The sequence below is a fragment of the Betta splendens genome, chromosome 7 (genome assembly GCF_900634795.4).
Source record: "Betta splendens chromosome 7, fBetSpl5.4, whole genome shotgun sequence".
NCBI lineage: Eukaryota > Metazoa > Chordata > Actinopteri > Anabantiformes > Osphronemidae > Betta > Betta splendens.
This window is the reverse complement of record NC_040887.2, coordinates 7,845,921-7,865,080: the sequence shown is the minus strand read 5'-3', so window position 1 is coordinate 7,865,080 and position 19,160 is coordinate 7,845,921. Positions and strand designations below refer to the sequence as shown.

The 19,160-nt window shown below is 40.3% G+C and overlaps 1 protein-coding gene across 4 annotated transcripts; it reads right to left on the bottom strand.

The window, feature by feature from the left end:
- Positions 1-486: 486 nt before the first annotated feature.
- LOC114858690 (NLR family CARD domain-containing protein 3-like) lies at positions 487-12,331 on the bottom strand. 4 transcript variants are annotated; one of them, XM_055510511.1, is made up of 11 exons: positions 12,036-12,331; positions 10,005-10,106; positions 9,811-9,858; positions 9,648-9,709; positions 8,814-9,380; positions 8,004-8,726; positions 5,817-7,614; positions 4,573-4,749; positions 4,098-4,256; positions 2,857-2,903; positions 487-2,751 (listed from the first exon to the last, which is right to left on the bottom strand). In XM_055510511.1, exons 1-11 carry the CDS (start codon positions 12,065-12,067, stop codon positions 2,219-2,221), a joined length of 4,248 nt encoding a protein of 1,415 aa, XP_055366486.1. In that variant the 5' UTR covers positions 12,068-12,331; the 3' UTR covers positions 487-2,218. The 4 variants fall into 4 exon arrangements, with proteins under 4 accessions (XP_055366486.1, XP_055366487.1, XP_055366488.1 ...); XM_041071728.2 differs by lacking the exon at positions 12,036-12,331 and adding an exon at positions 10,503-10,952 and having other exon boundaries at positions 728-2,751; XM_055510512.1 differs by lacking the exon at positions 9,811-9,858.
- Positions 12,332-19,160: the final 6,829 nt, after the last annotated feature.

The window sequence follows — 19,160 nt, the reverse complement described above, 5'->3', positions numbered from 1 at the left end:
CACCAGAAGAACTAAAGGTCACCTCAATGTCTGGCTAAAGACAAATATGACTCCCAAAGTGGAAGGCGTGACATGTTTTTATACAGTACATTGTTGAGGTTTCTAATCTGATTGCGTGACCTGTCATTTAGTAAAAACTGTGTGATGGCTGTAACGTCAGATGACAGTGTAGACAGGAGGTTATCACATGCTGGCATTGTATGGCTCCATTGTTACTGTGTTATCTAAGTACTTTGTTGCACATTTGACCAACATATGGAGCCAATTCGCCCCCACCTGCAGGCTGCAGTCGCTGCTGTGTTTGAACATGGGTGATCAACGTATGTGAGGGAAAGGGGCACGGAAAAGGAGGAAAGATGTAGATGCACAGAGCTCTGGTCATGGAAAGACAGCATCCGTTTAAATTAAATTTAAACGGATGCTGCTCAAGATTTAATTTTACGGCTAGAATTGAGTTTTGGTTAGGATTAGAGCAAGGGTTAGGCCCTAACAAGTAAAGGCTGTTAGGGTCTCTGCCTTCATCACCCATTGGGACGTTCCTTCACACGTCCATCAATCATCACATAGCCAGCAAAGTATCTGTAAAAAGCCCTGCACCTGGTAGTAGTGATGGGTCCACTTTGCTACGCTGATGATGATGGTTAAGATTCCTATAGGAGGGACCTGGAGGTTTAGAGACACCAACATTTGCACACACACATCCAAACACACTCTCTAACATACACATCCTTGCTACACTGCCACAAAGTGACTCTCTGTTTAGTGGAGGGGGTCAGTGTATTTATATTCGGGTAGTCGGAGGTTATATATAAAAGTGTGAAAGTGTCAGCAGCCCATATCAGACATCGGTTTTAACACTGGTATCTGGTTCACTGCAGTCCAACACCCTGTTAAGAACCTGGTGTCTGTGTTACGGTTCATCTGAAGTTTGTAAAAATCGACCCTACATTCCAGACGCACTGATGATCTAAACCATGACTGTGATATGCCCACATTTCTCTTTTACTATCTGTTAGTTTATATTGTACTTGACAGGTGAGCAGTTTGCAGACTCACTCATGGTGTAAATACAGACAAATCTGACAGTAAGATGAGTAAAGATTCCCTATTGATAAACATGGACAAAATTATTAAAATCCACAATGTACAGGTGCAAACCGATCTGCCCAACTTCACTTTCGCCAACAAGAGAACATGATTAATAAATGGTGCTTTTTAGTCCATGTATTATGCCACCAGTAAGAAACATGCACACAAAACACAATGTTAATGTGTCACCAAAGTGTCTTAATGCTCCTCCTCCCCCGCTCGCTTACTCTCACTTCATCCTTTCCTATCTTACCCCTTCAGCTCGCATCTAATCATTTTAGTACCAAAGGGGAGTGACCTCATCACCCTGGTGCCATAGTAACGCCCTGCAGCCATGCACCCTGGGTCCTGGGATCCTGGGAAGGTGGAGGAATGCAGAATGTGATGGGCTGTGAGTGGCAGAGTGGATGCACGCAGTGGGAGCAGAGCAACCTGAGGATGGATGGATTAAATGGCAGCTGGAACACACACACACACACACACACACACACACACACACACACACACACACACACACACACAGTTGTTAAACACATTATTCAGTGACATGAAATACTGGACCCTAAAGCAGTTTACCCCACAGTTTACATTAGTACATGTATGTAAAGATCAGACTCTAATTCATTGTGTCTTCCTGGCTGTGGGGCAGAATTATAAATTGGTAGGAGTGAAGGTGCTGAAAGTCTGCTGAAAGGTTTTATCCATTTACTCAGTGTCAGAGTTGAATTATTCTAAATTATTTGGGTGCTCTAACTTTATTTTGCCCTGACTGATATGATACAACGTGCATATATACTGTACATATTATTATAGTATATATATATTTGACAGGTCGTTTGTTCCGTTTACAATTAACACATTCATGTTTTACTTAATTAAACAAATAAAACTTAAATACTTACAAACTAAAAAACACTTATTTGTATAACTTACTTAACAGACAAATTTGAATTTCAGATAGGCTTGGATGCAGATTTACAATATAAACACATTCTAGGCAAATAACAATACGCAATGAAAACTGTAGTATTTAACTAAAAGCTTACTTGATCTCTACTCTGTGTTGATAAAATGGTTACACTGGATATGACTTCAGCCCCCACTACGACCTCATCTCACCTAGAGAAGTTCAGTCCATCTCACACAAAGTCACAGAGCCCTTCTTAAACCAGAACCCTGGAAACAGCGGTTTAGTAAATTTTGCTTTGAATTCATGGATGAGACTACGCTCTCCTGATGAAATATCGTAATATCTCAAAAGACCACGTTCCCAGTCCAGGAACACTCCTAGTTTTGGGCTACAAGGCTTTTTAAAATGTTCTGTTGAGGTGACATGAACGGCCTTGTACCCTTCCTTGGAACAGAGCAAACTCCAGGAAGTCTCATTGCACCCTAGGCCACCAGACCTGTCCCACGTTCTACCTACATCTTCATATGTCACTGCAATGCCGATTGTGCCTGCACATTCCACCTCCCAGTAACAGATTCCATCCAGGCCCTCTTCACACTCACACAGCACCTGAGATCTCCTGAACCGCTTCTTGTTTTCAGGCCACAAGACTCTCTCATCCACTGTCTTTACTGTTCTTGCTTTCTTGTTTCCTTCAGACAGAACAAGCCTCCTGCCTGCTGTGTTTTCATCGAACACCAAGTCTACAGCATCTGACAGAAAAATAAATCAGTGTGATTAGTGTTTATTTTATGTTACTATTTGTGTGGGTGCATGTGTGAATTATTCTATATTAGAAATGAAAAAAAATAACTTACACTTCATTAGGCCTGGCTTTAACCGGTGAGCTCCACCATGTTCAAACCTGTGCAAAATGGATATCAGAGTTTTCCCAAACAATATAATACACTGAAAAAACATAATGTTCACTATCAGAGAGGGAAAGAAGATGATCTACACAAATAAATTACATTACCTCAAGACATGAAACCTACATGTAATTGTTAAATAACATATCATATATTATTAAATATTAACACTTACTATCCAAACAACTATCTCCAATAAGCTGGAGAAATTCAGATCTTCAAGTCTATAGGGCAAGAGATGCAACCTTTCGATCCGATAATAAGGACGAAAGCTCTGCTTGGACACATCTCTCTGTCATTTTTACTCTATACCTCAATATTAAATTTAGCTTTTTGACTAATGGCCAGGGGCGGCACGGTGGTGCGGTGGGTAGCACTGTCGCCTCACAGCAAGAAGGTTCTGGGTTCGATTCCCGGAGGCGGCCCTGGTGCCTTTCTGTGTGGAGTTTGCACGTTCTCCCCGTGTCTGCGTGGGTTCTCTCCGGGTTCTCCGGCTTCCTCCCACAGTCCAAAGACGTGCATTAGGTTGATTGGCTTCTCTCCATTGCCCGTAGGTGTGAGTGTGTGAGTGACTGGTTGTTTGTCTATGTGTTGCCCTGTGATGGACTGGCGACCTGTCCAGGGTGTACCCTGCCTCTCGCCCGTAGCCAGCTGGGATAGGCTCCAGCACCACCCGTGACCCCGCACTAGGGAGTAAGCGGTTAAGAAGATGGATGGATGGATGGATGGACTAATGGCCAAAGTGAACATGCTAATATACACTTTAGAAAATAAATGTAATGACATAACTATTTGCCACCACTGCTGACAGCATCAATAGTGTAAACTGCTCAAAGTGGGTGCTACAGTAAAAACTGACACAGTACTAAAAATACTGGTAATATACTATTCTGTAGTGTAATATACTGTACATGTGTAGTGATTCATGCCAATGTTACAGGCTTTGCTCCAATTCTACTGGACAGCCCATTTGATACATCATAACAACAGTTATGGCAAGCAGGGCTTACAACACTTGGTTCCAGTTGTGAAAAATATTTCAAGTTGATTAGTTTTATTTTTTAAATAAAAAATACATATATTGCCCGCTTGTGTATTTTATTTCAAACAAAAATCTTGTCTCCTTTGTAAAACATTGTCTTAGCGGTACATTTTGTATATGTATACATACATTCAGACACTTTATATACCTCAGGTTCAGGCTTGAAATCTCAGAGAGCTCCTTCATCCCTTTGTCTCCTGGGTGATTGTAGCTCAGATCCAGTTCTTTCAGGTGTGAGCTCCTGTTAGTCTTGAGAGCTTTAGCCAGAGACAAACAGCCTTCCTCTGACACCTGACAACCTGCCAGACTGTAAACCACACACATGGATTGTTTTAATTTCTCTAATACCTCTAATTGCACAGTACAAAATCACAGAAAAATTGGGTTTTGTCTATTTTGTTATATTTTGCATTCTATATTTTGTGCTTTATAAAACAGCATGTTTTATTTGTGACTTAATTCAACTTATATATTAACTACCAGTTGAGTAGAGCAGGGTAGAGTATGGACATAGTCCATTTCATGACTATTTATATGTAAATAGTCATAAAACAGAGTGAAGAGAAGGGGTGTCCGAACCTTTGACAATAATAAAATTGTTAGTAAATTAAGTATCGACTTACTTCAGAATCTCCAGTTTGCAGTGTATGCTCTTTAAGCCTTCAGCAAGAAACTGCACACCTGAATCCAGCAGGTCATTATGACTCATGTCCAACTCTGTGAGATTCGAAGATGCAGACGTGAGAACTGAGGAGTTTAGGCCTCTGCAGGATTCCTCTGAGAGCTCACACCAACTCAGCCTGTAAAGACATTTGTTAAAACTATGGTATAATTTATTTTGTAATATGTTCAAACAAAGATCACCAGAGATAAGAGAAACTTCTAGCTTGTTTGAGACCAAGCTTGTGTTTATTGTTTATATTGGCAAAAAAAATACTTCATATTAACGTGTAATTGTACTATTTTAGCCAAACCTTACACATTACCTTACGTACATTTAATCTAGTGGTCCTTCAACTATGTCTAATATTTGTCCAATAGTAATAGTACTAGTAATACTAATAAATGTGTATGTTTACATGGGACTCTGAAGATGATGATGATAAATACTTATATACTTGTTTTCCAAAAAGGTCTGGATAAAAGCCAAGATGTTTAAAAATGCTCAACTTAAACTGAGATGCTCCAACATGACATTTTTGCTACAGCAAATTGTCTCGCCACGATCAACTTAGAATTTACTTAAAGGCACTTTGAGTTTAAGTACTTAAGTATGTATCCTGATTTATTCCTATATTAAGGTTTTTGGTTTAAGGAATGCAACTAATTTGGACTGGATTCCAAGTTCCATCAACCCTTGCTCATTTTTTTTCTCTTTTGGGTCAACAGAATATTCAGATTTTCTTTTGGACACATGCGGTCATTCACTCACACTGAGAAGTGCCACTATCTGTCACTGTAATTTGCCTCATAGATATCACTTCCTGTTAGTCTAGCTGCTTAATTAACTTTCTATGTCATTGGAGATTTAGTTTGCCCTCACATTATCCTCCAGGTTTTTTTTTTTTTAATCTGGATCCTCCGGGGAACATCTCACCTCACTAGCTGCCACCAACTACTTCCTATTTGCTAATCGGTAATATATGTTATATGTTATATGTTATATGTTATATGTTATATGTTATATGTTATATGTTATATATATATATATATATATATATATATATATATATATATATATATATATATATATATATATATATATATATGTATATATATATATATATATGGTTTAAAATCAGTGGTTTGCATGAGTATATCTGTGACTTCACAACACATTACTACAAATTATATTAAAAGTACTTACAAAGTGGTTTTAGAAACTTTAACCACTGGCAACATTCCAAGGAGAACTTTCTCTGACTTTAGGTAATTTTTTAGATCAAAAACATCCAGTTTCTTGTCCGATGTGAGCAGAACAAAAGTCAGAGCCGACCACTGGGCAGCAGAAAAACTTTCAAATTCATTTGCTTTTGACTCAAGGAATGTCTTCACCTCTTCCACAAGAGAGTGGTCGTTGAGTTCATTCAGACAGTACAACAGGTTGAGATTTTTATCTGCATTGCTGTTCTCTTCTCTGAGCTTCTCTTTGATGAACTCTATTGTTTTCTTGTTGGTTTCTTCTGTATTTTCCGTCTTTTTCTGTAGTTCCTGAAGTAGACTTTGATTTGTTTCCAGAGACAGGCCCAGCAGGAAGCGAAGAAATAGGTCCCAGTCCCCAGTTTCACAGCTTAGAGCCTTCTCTACTGCTGTCTTGTAGAAATCGGATGCAGGTAGATCTGCATTTGTTGAGGCGGGTGTCGTAAGCAGGTTTTCACCATTGCTGCAGAATGTGTAAGATGCATGAAAAGCTGCCAGAAACTCTTGAATGCTCAGATGTGCAAAGCAAAATAATTTCTGTTGGTACAGACCACGACCTTCTCGTTTGATTTGAGTGAATAACCCAGAGAAGACTGCTGCATTTTCTATGTTAATACCACAGTCTGTGAGGTGTTTCTCAGTGAAGAGAAGGTTCCCTTTTTGAAGCTCATCAAAGGCAAGTTTTGCCAAAGACAGGACTGTGTCCTTGTTCCTTGTATTCCAGCATGAATCTTTTTTAGAACCTTCATCTTCCTCGCCTCCACCATATTTAACATTAGCCTGTCTGCACTGCAGCAAAAGGAGGCTTATGTACATGTCAGTCAGGGTCTTGGGCATCCCTTCATCTTGGTTTCGACTTATTATGTCCTCTAGAACTTCTGAGGCGATCCAGCAGAAGACTGGGACGTGACACATAATGTAGAGGCTCCTTGATTTCTTCACATGTGCCAAGATTTTCTCTGCCAGGTCTTTATCAATGAATCTCTTCCTGAAGTACTCTTCTTTTTGTTCATCATTGAATCCTCGCACCTCTGTAACTCTGTCAATACACTGAGCAGGGATGTTATTGGAGGCTGCAGGTCGGGACGTGATCCAGATTTGAGCATTTGGAAGCAGGTGTCCTTGTATAAGGTTTGTCAGAAGTATCTTCACTGAGGCTTTTGTAGTCATATCTGTCACCTTTGTACAATCACCAAAGTCCAGGTCAAGACGATTTTCATCAAAACCATCTAGGACAATCAAAATGTTGTACTTACTGTAATCCATTATTTCTGATGTTTCCATTGCTGGAAAAAACTGATGAATAAGTTCTTCAAAACTGTGCTCAGTATCTTTTCTCAAATTCAGCTCCCGCAAAGGAAGTGGAAATGTGTAATATATGCTTTCATTGGCCTTGCCCTCAGCCCAGTCCAACATGTACTTCATTGATGCAAATGTTTTTCCAATGCCCGCCATTCCAATTGTTAGCACCGTTCGGATGGTTATGTTTTCTACAGAGATAGTTTTAAAGATGTTGTGATATTTAATGAGTGTTTCTTCTCCACTTTTAAACTTTGCATCTTGAACTTGTCTGGTTTCACTCTGACTGTTGACCTCCCCCCTCTCTCCCTCTATGATGTACAGATCTGTGAAGATGTCATTCAGTAGAGCAGAGGTTTTCTGTTTATCAATGCCCTCAGATACCCGGGTAAACTGGTCTTTCAGGTCAGATTTCAATTTCCGATGACTTGCCACATCTGGTTTCTCTGTAAGTGAAATTTATTTGATTATTTTTTCTTTTAGGAAACACTTTGATAAAACCACAACAGACACACTCTGTCAGAAATGCTACAGTATGGTTATTTTTTAATTTCTTTTAGATGGTTGTTTTGAATGTTGCCAGTGTAAATAAAAACAAATTATTTCCATTATTTCCAAAACAAATTAATTAAATAGACATTCATCTTAAGAATATGGCCGACACAGCTGCAACTAATTATCCTTTGGCAATTATCCATCATAATAAAGAATATCGTATGCATTGTAGTACAAATGTAACTGAGTAACAGTAAAATGGTAAATTATTTTTTTTCACTTGTCACAAACAAGAAACTATCTTATCAGTTTTATCTAGATTCATCTGCTTTCACAATACCTCGTATTTCTGTCCTTCTGTGAACAAAGTCAGCAGGCAGTCGTTCAGCATCTGAAGGTCGAGATGTTACCCAGATCTTGGCAGAAGGAAGCAGGTTTCCTTTGATCAATTCTGTCAGTAGCACATTGACTGGGGCTGGTTCTGTGATGTCAGTTACTGGGTCACTGTGGTCAAAAACTAGAGGGTGTTTATAGTCATCCAGTCCATCCAAGACAAATAGAAGTTTGAACTTTGCAAAGTCAGAGATTACAAATTTTTTAGTTTCCTCAAAAAAATGATTAAGGAGTCCCACCAGACCGGTGTTCTCTTTCACCAAACTAAGTTTGGAGAAGTTAAGTGGAAATGTAAGTTCTTGATCTTTCTTATGTGTGATAAACTTTTTAACCCCACTAAAAACTGAACTCTTACTTTCGGCCCATTGTTTTATGAACACATTCATTTGGAAAGTTTTTCCAATACCAGCTTCTCCAGTTGTCAGAACAGTTCTGATGTTTTTTCCATCTGAATCTTTGAAAATGTCAGAGACTGAATTGATTTGTTTTACAGTCTTCTTCCCAGTCTGTCCAAGTTTATCCTGATCATTGACTCCATCACTGCTGTCCTTTCTCATGATGTGTTCTGTGTTTTTCTGGTTTGGATGGTTCAAGTTCTCAACTTGCATGTATTCACTACAGAATCTTGTCCTTAGGTCTGACACCAGCTTCTTTCTGCGCTTTAAAGTCTCTGTTAAAACAGAACATAGCTGATAATAAAGGATATGACAAGACATGTGTGTATTTGTTAAAAAAATATTGACTGTTTCTTACTTACCTCGACATCCTGTCACTTTCTGAATTAATTCAGAGGGTATTTTATCAACACCTGAGGGCTGAGAGATGATCCAGATATGGTCAGAGGGGAGCAAGTTTCCCTTTATGAGGTTTGTTAGCAGAACATCCATTGGGGCGGCCTCATTCCTATCAGTCAGTTGTTTGTTGTTTTTAAAGTCAAGTGGAAGCTTGCATTGTTCCAAACCATCAAGTATAAAAGCTATTTTACACTTGCTGTTGTTCCATACTTCTTGTTGAACATCACTAAAGTGACTGTTAAGCAACTCTTCCAAGCTTTGAACCTTTCCTGAATTTAGCTCACTGAACGTTAATGAAACAATCAAGTTTATGTTTTTGTTGGACTTTCCATTTGCCCAGTCAACCATAAACTTCTTAACTTGAAATGTTTTGCCAATACCAGCCAGTCCTTTGGTCAAAACTGTCCGTACTTCTTGCTTTGAACTTGAAGGAGTAAAAATATCATTGCAGCTCAACACTGGTGTTTCTTTATTCTCCTTGTTGACCATACATTTGATCTCGTAGAGTTCAGTGTCAGTGGCATCATTCTCTGATTTGAGATAAAAGAGAGAAATTTGTTACTTTTTAATTTTGGTTAGACATTATTTGATTTCTAAAAATTACAATAATTTTTACAAATGTATTGCAGATTCATTTAAAAATGTTCCCCCTGAGACGGTCCAGCACATAACTGCAGGGTGTGAGATGCTGGCAGGGAAACTGCGTACAATTCCACACTTGTAATCTTCTTTTTGTCCCATTAGTTTTTTGGGGTTTTTTTTTCAGGAATTAGGTTACAAATGTAAAACTATATTACCTTCTTTACTGGCATCATAAGGGTCATCCTCCAAAACATCAGTGGGTGCTGGAGAGACTGGTCTTTTTAAAACAGATTACAGTTGTTTACAGTTATAGTTTTTTCATTTTCCTTTTCTCGATTAATTTTTCAAAACTGGGTCACTAATATCAAACTACATTACCTTGAATGTTCATCACTGAAGTTAAGAAGATCAACCTTGGATCGGTTACTTAAGGAATTTAAAGAAACATTAGTGGGTGCTGGAGAGACTGGTCTTTTTAAAACAGATTACAGTTGTTTACAGTTATAGTTTTTGGATTTTCCTTTTCTTGATTATTTTTTTTAAACTAGGTTACTAATATCAAACTACATTACCTTGAATGTTCATCCCTGAAGTTAAGAAGATCAACCTTGGATTGGTCACTAATGGAAACATTAGTGGGTGCTGGAGAGACTGGTCTTTCTTTCCTTAAAGGGCTTTAAAACAGTTTAGAAAGTTATATTTTATTAGCTTGCAAGCTATCATTGCCACCTTCTGTGCTTCTAAACAGACATAGACAAGTCATCCATAATGAGTTCAAAATAATGATCATTTTTTAGCTTCTGTGCAAGTAGAAAGATACATACTGTACTGTACCTAAGTACTAGGGTCAGTGATACAGCAGCATATGGGGTGCCGAATGTAAAAGGAGCACCTATAACAAGCTTTCTCACATTTAACTAAATGACACAACATTCTCACATTTAGTTAAAAAAAAGTCTAAATGTAAATGTGTGTGTAAATGTTAAATTTAAATGTTAAATGTAAATGTTAAATGATCGCCGAGTACAAGACTGAATATTCATGAATGTGCAAGTAGACTCCACCCCTACCCTCAAACAGCGCTGGTCTCAGATCAGAGACAAGAACTCAAACACCTCCAACAGTGCGCGAAAACACCGCCCACATCTGATCTGGAAACTTTTGTTTTTAGCCTGGACGTAACTTCGGCTAGCTAGTATAGTAAGCTAACTAAAGCTAAAGAAATATTCTATTCAAACCTACTTAACTCCCCATTAATGGTGTTTACAACAGAACAGCAGTTTGAAGCGGAGCCTCAGCCCGCACACCCGCCGTTACAGCCCGTTCAATCTCCCCCAACGGGAGGGAGTCGGAGCTGGCGGCCATGATGGCTTCGACTTCAGGCTTCTCGCCAGTATTGTCGTCCACCGATCCAGAGTCAGGTGTGGGCGGAGCTATGAGTACTGTTTGAGGTGTTTGAGTCCGTGTTACTGATATGGAATCAACATTACAAGCGCTGTTTGAGGGTAGGTGGAGTCTACTTTTATTTATTTATTATTATTATTACATTTAACGCTTACATTTAACATTTAACATTTACATTTAAGATTTACATTTAAAATTTACATTTAACATTTAGATTTACATTTAAGATTTACATTTAACGTTTACATTTAGACTTTTGCACATTTAAATAAATATGAGAAAACATGTTGTGTCATTTAGGTAAATGTGAGAAAACTAGTTATAGGTGCTCCTTTTACATTCGGCACCCCATAGCTGCAGGGGGAGCTTCCGGCTAAAAAGTACTGCATGCGTGCGTGTGTGCATGCACGTGTGTGTGTGTCCTTGCTGTTACATTAAAGTGGGGCCCAAAATTCTTTTCAAACTTCGACTACTGATGTCAATTTCACTTCCTGTACGACATTTTATTGATGGATTACTCTAAAACTGTACAGTAAAAGTACTTGATATTTGCTGTGGCCATGAAGTACTAAGTAGAACTATAAAGGAATGGAGATGTACTAATTTGAGAGTCATAGGTCATAGTTCAGCCATTGAACAGTCAAGACTGTTTACTGTATGATCATTTATTAATGGATTACTCCAAAACTATACAGTAAAAGGCTTGGGAAATCCTAAGAAATTAAACATTTAAAGAATAAAAATAAAGAAATAAAATTAACATTTATAAAATGTTATAAAATAGAATTATTGTGACAGCTCGGCCCCTGAGCCACCTGGAGGTCACCTTTTTTCTGTTAAGTTTTGTTTCCTCTGTTATGATGCTACAAAACTATGGGCCTGTATTGTGTGTGTGTGTGTGTGTGTGTGTGTGTGTGTGTGTGTGTGTGTGTGTGTGTGTGTGTGTGTGTGTGTGTGTGTGTGTGTGTGTGTGTGTACACACGTCAGTATGTCTATGGTATCGGTGGTGCATTTGGGTCCTTCTTCCTCTTTTGCTTGTTTGGCCGGGGCACAGTTAAAATGGCCAATGGTTTAGTGTAGGGAACCATGTTAACCTGCTGGGCCTTGTGAGCCCTGTGTTTGTGTACGGAATCATTTTGTGAAATTTTTGATTAGATTTACTCTCTGTAACCTGAGGTGAGGAAGAAAGTTCTACTTACTCATCAAATGATGTGACCAGTCGCTCAGACATGTTGGCTTCAGAACCAGTCGTGCATGTTTTTCCCTCTTCGATTCAGTAGTTGTTCCTAGATCTTTAAATAAAGAGTTTGCCTTCCAGTGCCTACCCCACTCTACACCAGCACAGCTGTAGCAAAGTCTAGAACTAGATGCACATTAAACAGGTGGCGCCAGTCCTACCGGCAGTAGTTCTTCAGTCACATGTAGCTCACACAGGCGTTATGGAGCACTTTACTGGCACACTGTAACTGTCCTCCTTCCTGCCACAGCAAACCTCACTTTCACTTTTGCTTCACCTGCGCCTCCCCTCTCGTCTGACCGTTATGTTTCAGCCTGCAAACACAGTATAAGGAAATAGCTAATTGATAGCAGCGGTCCCCAAACGTTTTTTTCACATGTTGGTGCGGTGGATAGCACTGTCGCCTCACAGTAAGAAGGTTCTGGGTTCGACTCCCGGAGGCGGCCCTGGTGCCTTTCTGTGTGGAGTTTGCACGTTCTCCCCACGTGGGTTCTCTCCGGGTTCTCTGGCTTCCTCCCACAGTCCAAAGACGTGCATTAAGTTGATTGGCCTCTCTCCATTGCCCGTGAATGGTTGTATGTCTTTGTGTTGCCCTGCGATGGACTGGCGACCCATCCATCATGCCTCTCGCCCAGCTGGGTTTGGCTCCAGCACCCCCGCAACCCTGCATATGGGATTCAGCGGCTTGGAAAATGGATGGACGTGTTGTGCCAAAAAGTGACCTTTCGCTACAAGTTTTCTTGTGGTCGTAGTGATGTCACATCTTTTAGATTTTGTGTAAACGACCGAAATAATCATCATAATTCTCTTTCCAGCAATCATCGATCGTGACATGACGCTAGGACTCAGATCTACGACTCATTATTGCTGCAAATGGTTTGTTCTTCCACATTTTGTGTCTGATCGAAACTGCACGAGTGACCACCGTGTTGTTTTACTACTTTTAATATCTGTATGAGACCAGTTAAACCAGTAAGGTGCTTTCATGTTGCCAAAACGTGATTTTTAAAGCCAAAAGCTTTTGATCAGATGCTTAATTCTGCCTTATGTTAAATACATAAATACATACATACACTCCTGAAAGTAGCTGAAGCATTTAAAGCAAGGAAAGAGAATTAGGAGTTGTTTGAAGTTAAATATTTGCAGAAAGAGCTAAATCAATTCAGTTTGAAATTCAGAATTGAAAAAGATTTCCTAAAATTGAAGAACTGCTAAAAAATTAAGGAAGTGTGTAAAGGTTTGCTTAATTTGATGAAATATAGCTAAATAATATAAATATAAATAATTAGTCATATTTAACTAGTCAAATCCAGAAATCCAGTTTTAGATTGTTGCTTTTATTTTGAAAGGTTTTGGAGTAGGTGTGTGGAGAATTGCTAAATTGTAAAACAGTCTCATTAATTAGCAGTCATTACCCATCCATTGGCATAAAATGAGTAAAAAAGCTAGTACACTGAATTGGTGTTTTGGTGTGGAGGAGGCGCGTGTCCCTAAAGTTTAAAATAGTCTCAAGATATTTAACAGCTGAATGGAAGATTAATAGTTGAATAGTTGAAGAATGATTTGAAGTTGAAATGGTGTCTGTAGATTAAAGAAGACAAAGCTGACGAGTATTTGAAAATGGTTTTCCATTCATGTAAATGGGATAATTCTGCTAAATAAATAACTTGAAAAATATGAAAGATATTAAAAAGTTAAATGGTAGCCACCTTGTCCTTAAAAAAAAGCTGAACATTTTGATACTTGATTTACTCTGTCACACTGCCGTCTGTCACTTTTTGGCAACATGAACACAGCATCTTAATGGTTTAATTGGTCTCAAGCAGGTGTAGAAAGTGATAAGATGTACTGGGTGCTCATCAAATCTGTTAATAAAACCCAGCAGAGCTCTATAAACTTAAAATAAGGGAGAAAGAACCTTTCAGTAAACAGATATTGGCTTTAATCACTTTGTGGCAACATAACACCGGCATCCGGTTGGTTCTACTGGTCTTAGGCAGGAACAGACAAAGATCAGATGGACTGGATATTCATTACATCTGTAAAAATAACATTTTATATGTATTTAAAATAGCAGAATTAAGTGTCTGATCAAAAGCTTTGGCTCTAATCATCACGTTTTGGCAACATGAAAGCATCTTATTGGTTTAACTGGTCTCATGCAGATATTAAAAGTTATGGCTGTCTGAAAGCGGAATAAGCAGCTGTAGTTCTACACAAACCGAGCTAAACGCCTTAACGAGGCGGTGTGAGCTCACGCATGTGGCAAACAGTTTCTTGCAGACGGTCACTTTATTTCAATTTAATGTGTTAACGTGTTTCTTTTTACACCTGTACAATGTTTTACTATGACACTACAGTACATTTAACAGATCTGATGAGTGAAGGTCGGTGCAGCCGTGTTTTACGCTACATGTGATACTTTTGAAATTTGATTCTTGTGTTTTATATTACACTGAGAGATCAAAGGTTGTCTAGGTTTTTTAGATGCTCAATAAACTGTTCCCACCTTCTTCACGGCAAATGCCATAAAGCTGTGTTATTCAAACACAGCTACAGCAGTAGTATAGCAGGAATATGAACACAGGTCTTCTCCCTCTGCTGCTGCTGCTTCCACACCTTCCTGAAGTGATTCAGGGTCATGATGGTTGTTGGACGTTTGTCAATGCTGGATGCCATGAAAGCAGGGTGGTCACACATTTCTCCTGCAGCCTGCCATATATATATAATATAATATATAATATAATATACACTAACTTAGTGCAAAAAACACTGACTTATCTTATATCTGACATTCAAACTTAGTTTAGTGAGAGATGAGATGTTTATAAGGCAGAGAGTCCTTTTGTTACTGCCCGGTGCTTGTTAGCTGTAGAACAATACAGATAACGCAGCAGAGTCTCACACACATCAGAGTTCTACTTTACTGTTCAGACACCTGCAGGACAAAGCACCTGGACAGTTTCAGCTCCAACACGCTGACAGCTCTGGGTTTAGCGAGTCCAACGCTAAGCCGCGCCGTGAAATATTCTGCTGTGTGATGTTTTACTGCTGGTGTCTTGACTCCAAGGTGAGGGGGGATTTGGAAGGATTAGGGATGATGAACGCCCAGGGATTAAGGAGGGAATAGTCAACTCTGTCAGAAGTGCTTCTGTCTGAGGGGACACGTTGGATTTATCACCCTGAGGGGCATCTTACGCCCAGCAGAGTGAGGGAAATCGAAGTTTATCACCATCATAAGTTTATTTCATTGCTTTCTATGTGCAGGTATCTGGAAATTATACAGAAACAGTTCCCGGTGTTAGTGTTAGTGCTGAGTTCACAGGCCAGAGACTGTGAGTGACTGACGAGATAGGTTTAATTCAGCAGGAAGTGTAATTACACGATATCTGTGCTGACCTCCATCACTCCCCGTCATGCGTTTCTACTTTTTCACTGCCATCATCCGTCTTACTGTCCGCATGCTCTCATGCTCGCTAATGATCGCTGTCCTGTCTCTCTTTCATCAACAGTTAACCCCCCCCCCCCCATCGCCCCCATCAGCTCCTCTCTCCCCCGTCTCCAGCGGTGAAAGATGACCCTGAGCGATGGCTCTGCTGTTATCTTCTCCATAGGTGGATCACTGGTATGACTGACGGGGGTGGTGTGAATATTCAGCAACAAAGCGGCCCTTCACTGTGGGATTAGGGCCTCGGATGATGGTACATCACCCTCACATTCCACAGAGACTCACCTGACCCCTGCACGCACCACTGCAACACAACGGAGCATGAAGCGGCTCCTTAGATGACGCTCCACATATTTTCCGAGTTTGGCCACGAAAACATAGCGAGTGTCAGAAAGGTCTGATGCTAAGATATATTCTAAGTAAATAATTGGCTTTCATTCACCAGTTGAAACGACTCGTTGTGATGAATGCATCTGTTCCTGAGCTCAAGGCACATGAAGAGCTCTTCACAACCTTTCAGACAGTGAGTGTGAATGGCTGACTGTATCTGTGGGCCCGTGATGGACGGGTGACCTGGACAAGGTGAACCCGCCTCTCGTCCCATGACGACTGGGACGGGATCCAGCACTGAATGGCCCTCATGAGGATGAAGCGGTTCATTATGAAAGAGTGGGTGGAAAAAAACAGATGTGACAACAAACGTAAGGACTCAACATTAAGAATTGGCTATTGGAACGTCAAAGTCCAGCTTCTCCTGAGTCCAAACACTTTTCTTCTACTAAGATGCTTCACTCCATCATTGTGTGAGTGTGATTGGGTGAAGAATGATGTGAATGTGAAAGTAATATACTGACTTAGACTTTGCTCCACAGTTACTCCTTTATGGTTTATTTTATGTACCAAAGGCATAAAAATCCTCCACTGGGTTCAAGGACGACCCGTGTCTCACCTGTTTGACCGGGTTTATAGCAGCGCAACATGACACTGATTCTCTGGCGATTCACCACACGATGCTGCCTGGGATCAGCTGTTGTGGCTGCGGTGCAACGCTAACGTGACGGTTTCCTCCTTTCTTGTTTCCCACCAGAACTTCCTGCTTCCTTGCTGTACGCGGCCCGTGTCCCGTGACCGGCTCCGGCTCCTGCTCCTGCTCGGCTCGGCCCGTTCTCCTTTAGTTGTACGCGTGTCCGTGGGGAGCTGTTCCCAAGTGTTTTCAAGTGGTTTGAGTGTCTAAGTGTTTCCAGTGGAAGAATTTAACCTTTGACCTCTGAAGGAAAGTGCTTTTCATTCATCAGCACCAAACTGGACGCGCGCTCATACAGTCATAAGCAGAAACACTAATAAGGACATGTGGGAATACTACACACACACTGTGAGTTACAGGTTGCCATGATGATTCATGAGGACACGGTGGGCGATCATTGCCCCCAAGTCCTGCCTCTGACCTTTGACCCCTCCAGTGGCAGAAAAGCCGTTTGCTGCTCCCTCTGAGGGGTCGGACCCGTACAGTCGTCTGTGCCGTCTCTTCTTTCTAGTCGGTCCAGAACACTGCTCCTCACCCTCCTCTCACCTTTGCTCTTTGCCTCCTGCAGATTCCTTTGTGCCATTTTTCTTTACCTTCACCAGAGCCTGAGACGGCGAAACTTATGAAAAGCACAGCTGCTCGTTTACAAACGGGAATGTTTAATTTCCTGCATTTGCCCGTTTTACGATGCTGATGGATGAACTGAGCGAACGCCCAAAGCTTCGCCACCTTTTTCTGGCTTGAACTTTGTTTTAACTGGAACCTTTAATTTATTTATATCTGTGAATTCCAATAAAATTATTGTTTTAGTTTGACTGTGTTAAATAATTTGAATTACTCAAAGATTTGACAGTTCAAAACTCAAAATGAAGCAGCTCATCAGTCTCCGTTTACCTTTAATTGGTACCAGATGACTTTTTGTATTACTGATACTCTTACTTGAGTAAAAGGCGACCAGTATCCTCTCCCACATTAACATTGCCTTGATAAACACACAACAGGCAGCTAAAAGTAAAACTACAGAAAACCTAAACATTTACAGTGCATGGATTTAAGCTGCAGACGCAGTATAATTTCTCCACTCTGACATATAGTGTGTGTGTCGTTCTTCACCAGACCTTGGCGTAGTTTCTGCTCAGCCTCTATTTCCCTGTTGCCTCTGCTTTTCTGGCTCGTCTATAAACCTGGCCTCAGTTTGTCCAGTGGCTCCCTCCACAGCTCCCACACCTGCTCCCTGCTGGCTGATCACCTCCCTGTCTGATCCCCAGCCCGCTGTCTGTCTAGCTTGTGCAGTGCCTGGTGATTTTTCCTGGTAATTTAAAAAAAATGAATGCCTTCCTCTGACATCATCATGGAAACATTTAAAACAAAACCAGCCACTTGAACAGTTCCTCTGGATTGATTTATGATCAGTATCAGACCAGATACCAAACATGTTTCCTTCCCTCCTCCTCATCAATATGTTTTGTCTTTCCTCAAGTTAATCTCCTCCCAACATGTATTGAAGTAATTTGTCCACTTGTTTCGTAACAATAACATAATTATCCACTCATATACACAAATACGTTTCCCTCCTGGCTGTTTCCTGTTCTCTGTTCTTTCTAGGGAGCACATTTCACCTGTACGACGCCAGCTCTGTCTCATATCTAATCTCCAATAACTATTAGCAGCTGAAGCCAGGGAGAAAAAAATGAATACGAGAGGGATGAAAGAAAAGACTAAACAACATGAAGCTCAGTAACTTTGTGTTCTTCTTCCATCATCATTTCAAAGGGGTTTCTTTTAAATTCCCTTTCTTAGATTTTTGCCCTCTCTAAACACGACGCCGTCCATGAAATGTAAACTAGATAAATAAACTCATCAGTCATTAATTACACTCATAGCTCCTCCTCAAACATATCAGCCCCCCCCCCCTCACCCGCGCTCGTGCTCAGATGTGTGTTTCTCATTCTTTACACATGATTAGGTTACAGGTAGAGTCCCAGTCCCAACACCTGCGCACTCTCAAACACACAATATGGGCTCTTTCTCTTCCTTGCAGCCTCTCAGGCAGCTCCGTGCCCAACACTCGGATGTTGAAAGGTCATGTCATGAGTCTGTGGTACAACAGGATTTGCATGTTACAGTTCAGGCTTTTAAATCTGACTCATATTTGTCTATTTTTAACTTCACTCTGAATGAAAATACACATTATCAAGCACTTTTTGTTTTGTTTAATCACATGGACAGCGAAATATGCAATACCTGCTGTGTTACATAAAAATAGAAACTGTGTGCTTTGCACAGTGTGAGAACTTGTTTGCATACGTCTCATCATGAGAAGTGATGACTGTGTTGAAAGTGTTTCTTACTGTGACAGGCTGGGCCACTTTTAGAGAAGCGAGGGTGTGAAAAATAGGCAGCTTCGCTACTTAACGCTAATGGACTCATCTATTACGGTCCCGTGAAAACAGTCTAAGTGGGGGAACATTAGCAACAGTGGCCTCTCGGTGGATGTGTGTGTGTGTGAGGGGGGGTGTAAAACTAGATTAGGTTTACTTTAAGAGAAGATATAGGTGTTGATGTAATAACCTCTGTATGTGTGTGTGTGTATGTGTTGTACAGAGATTAATGAG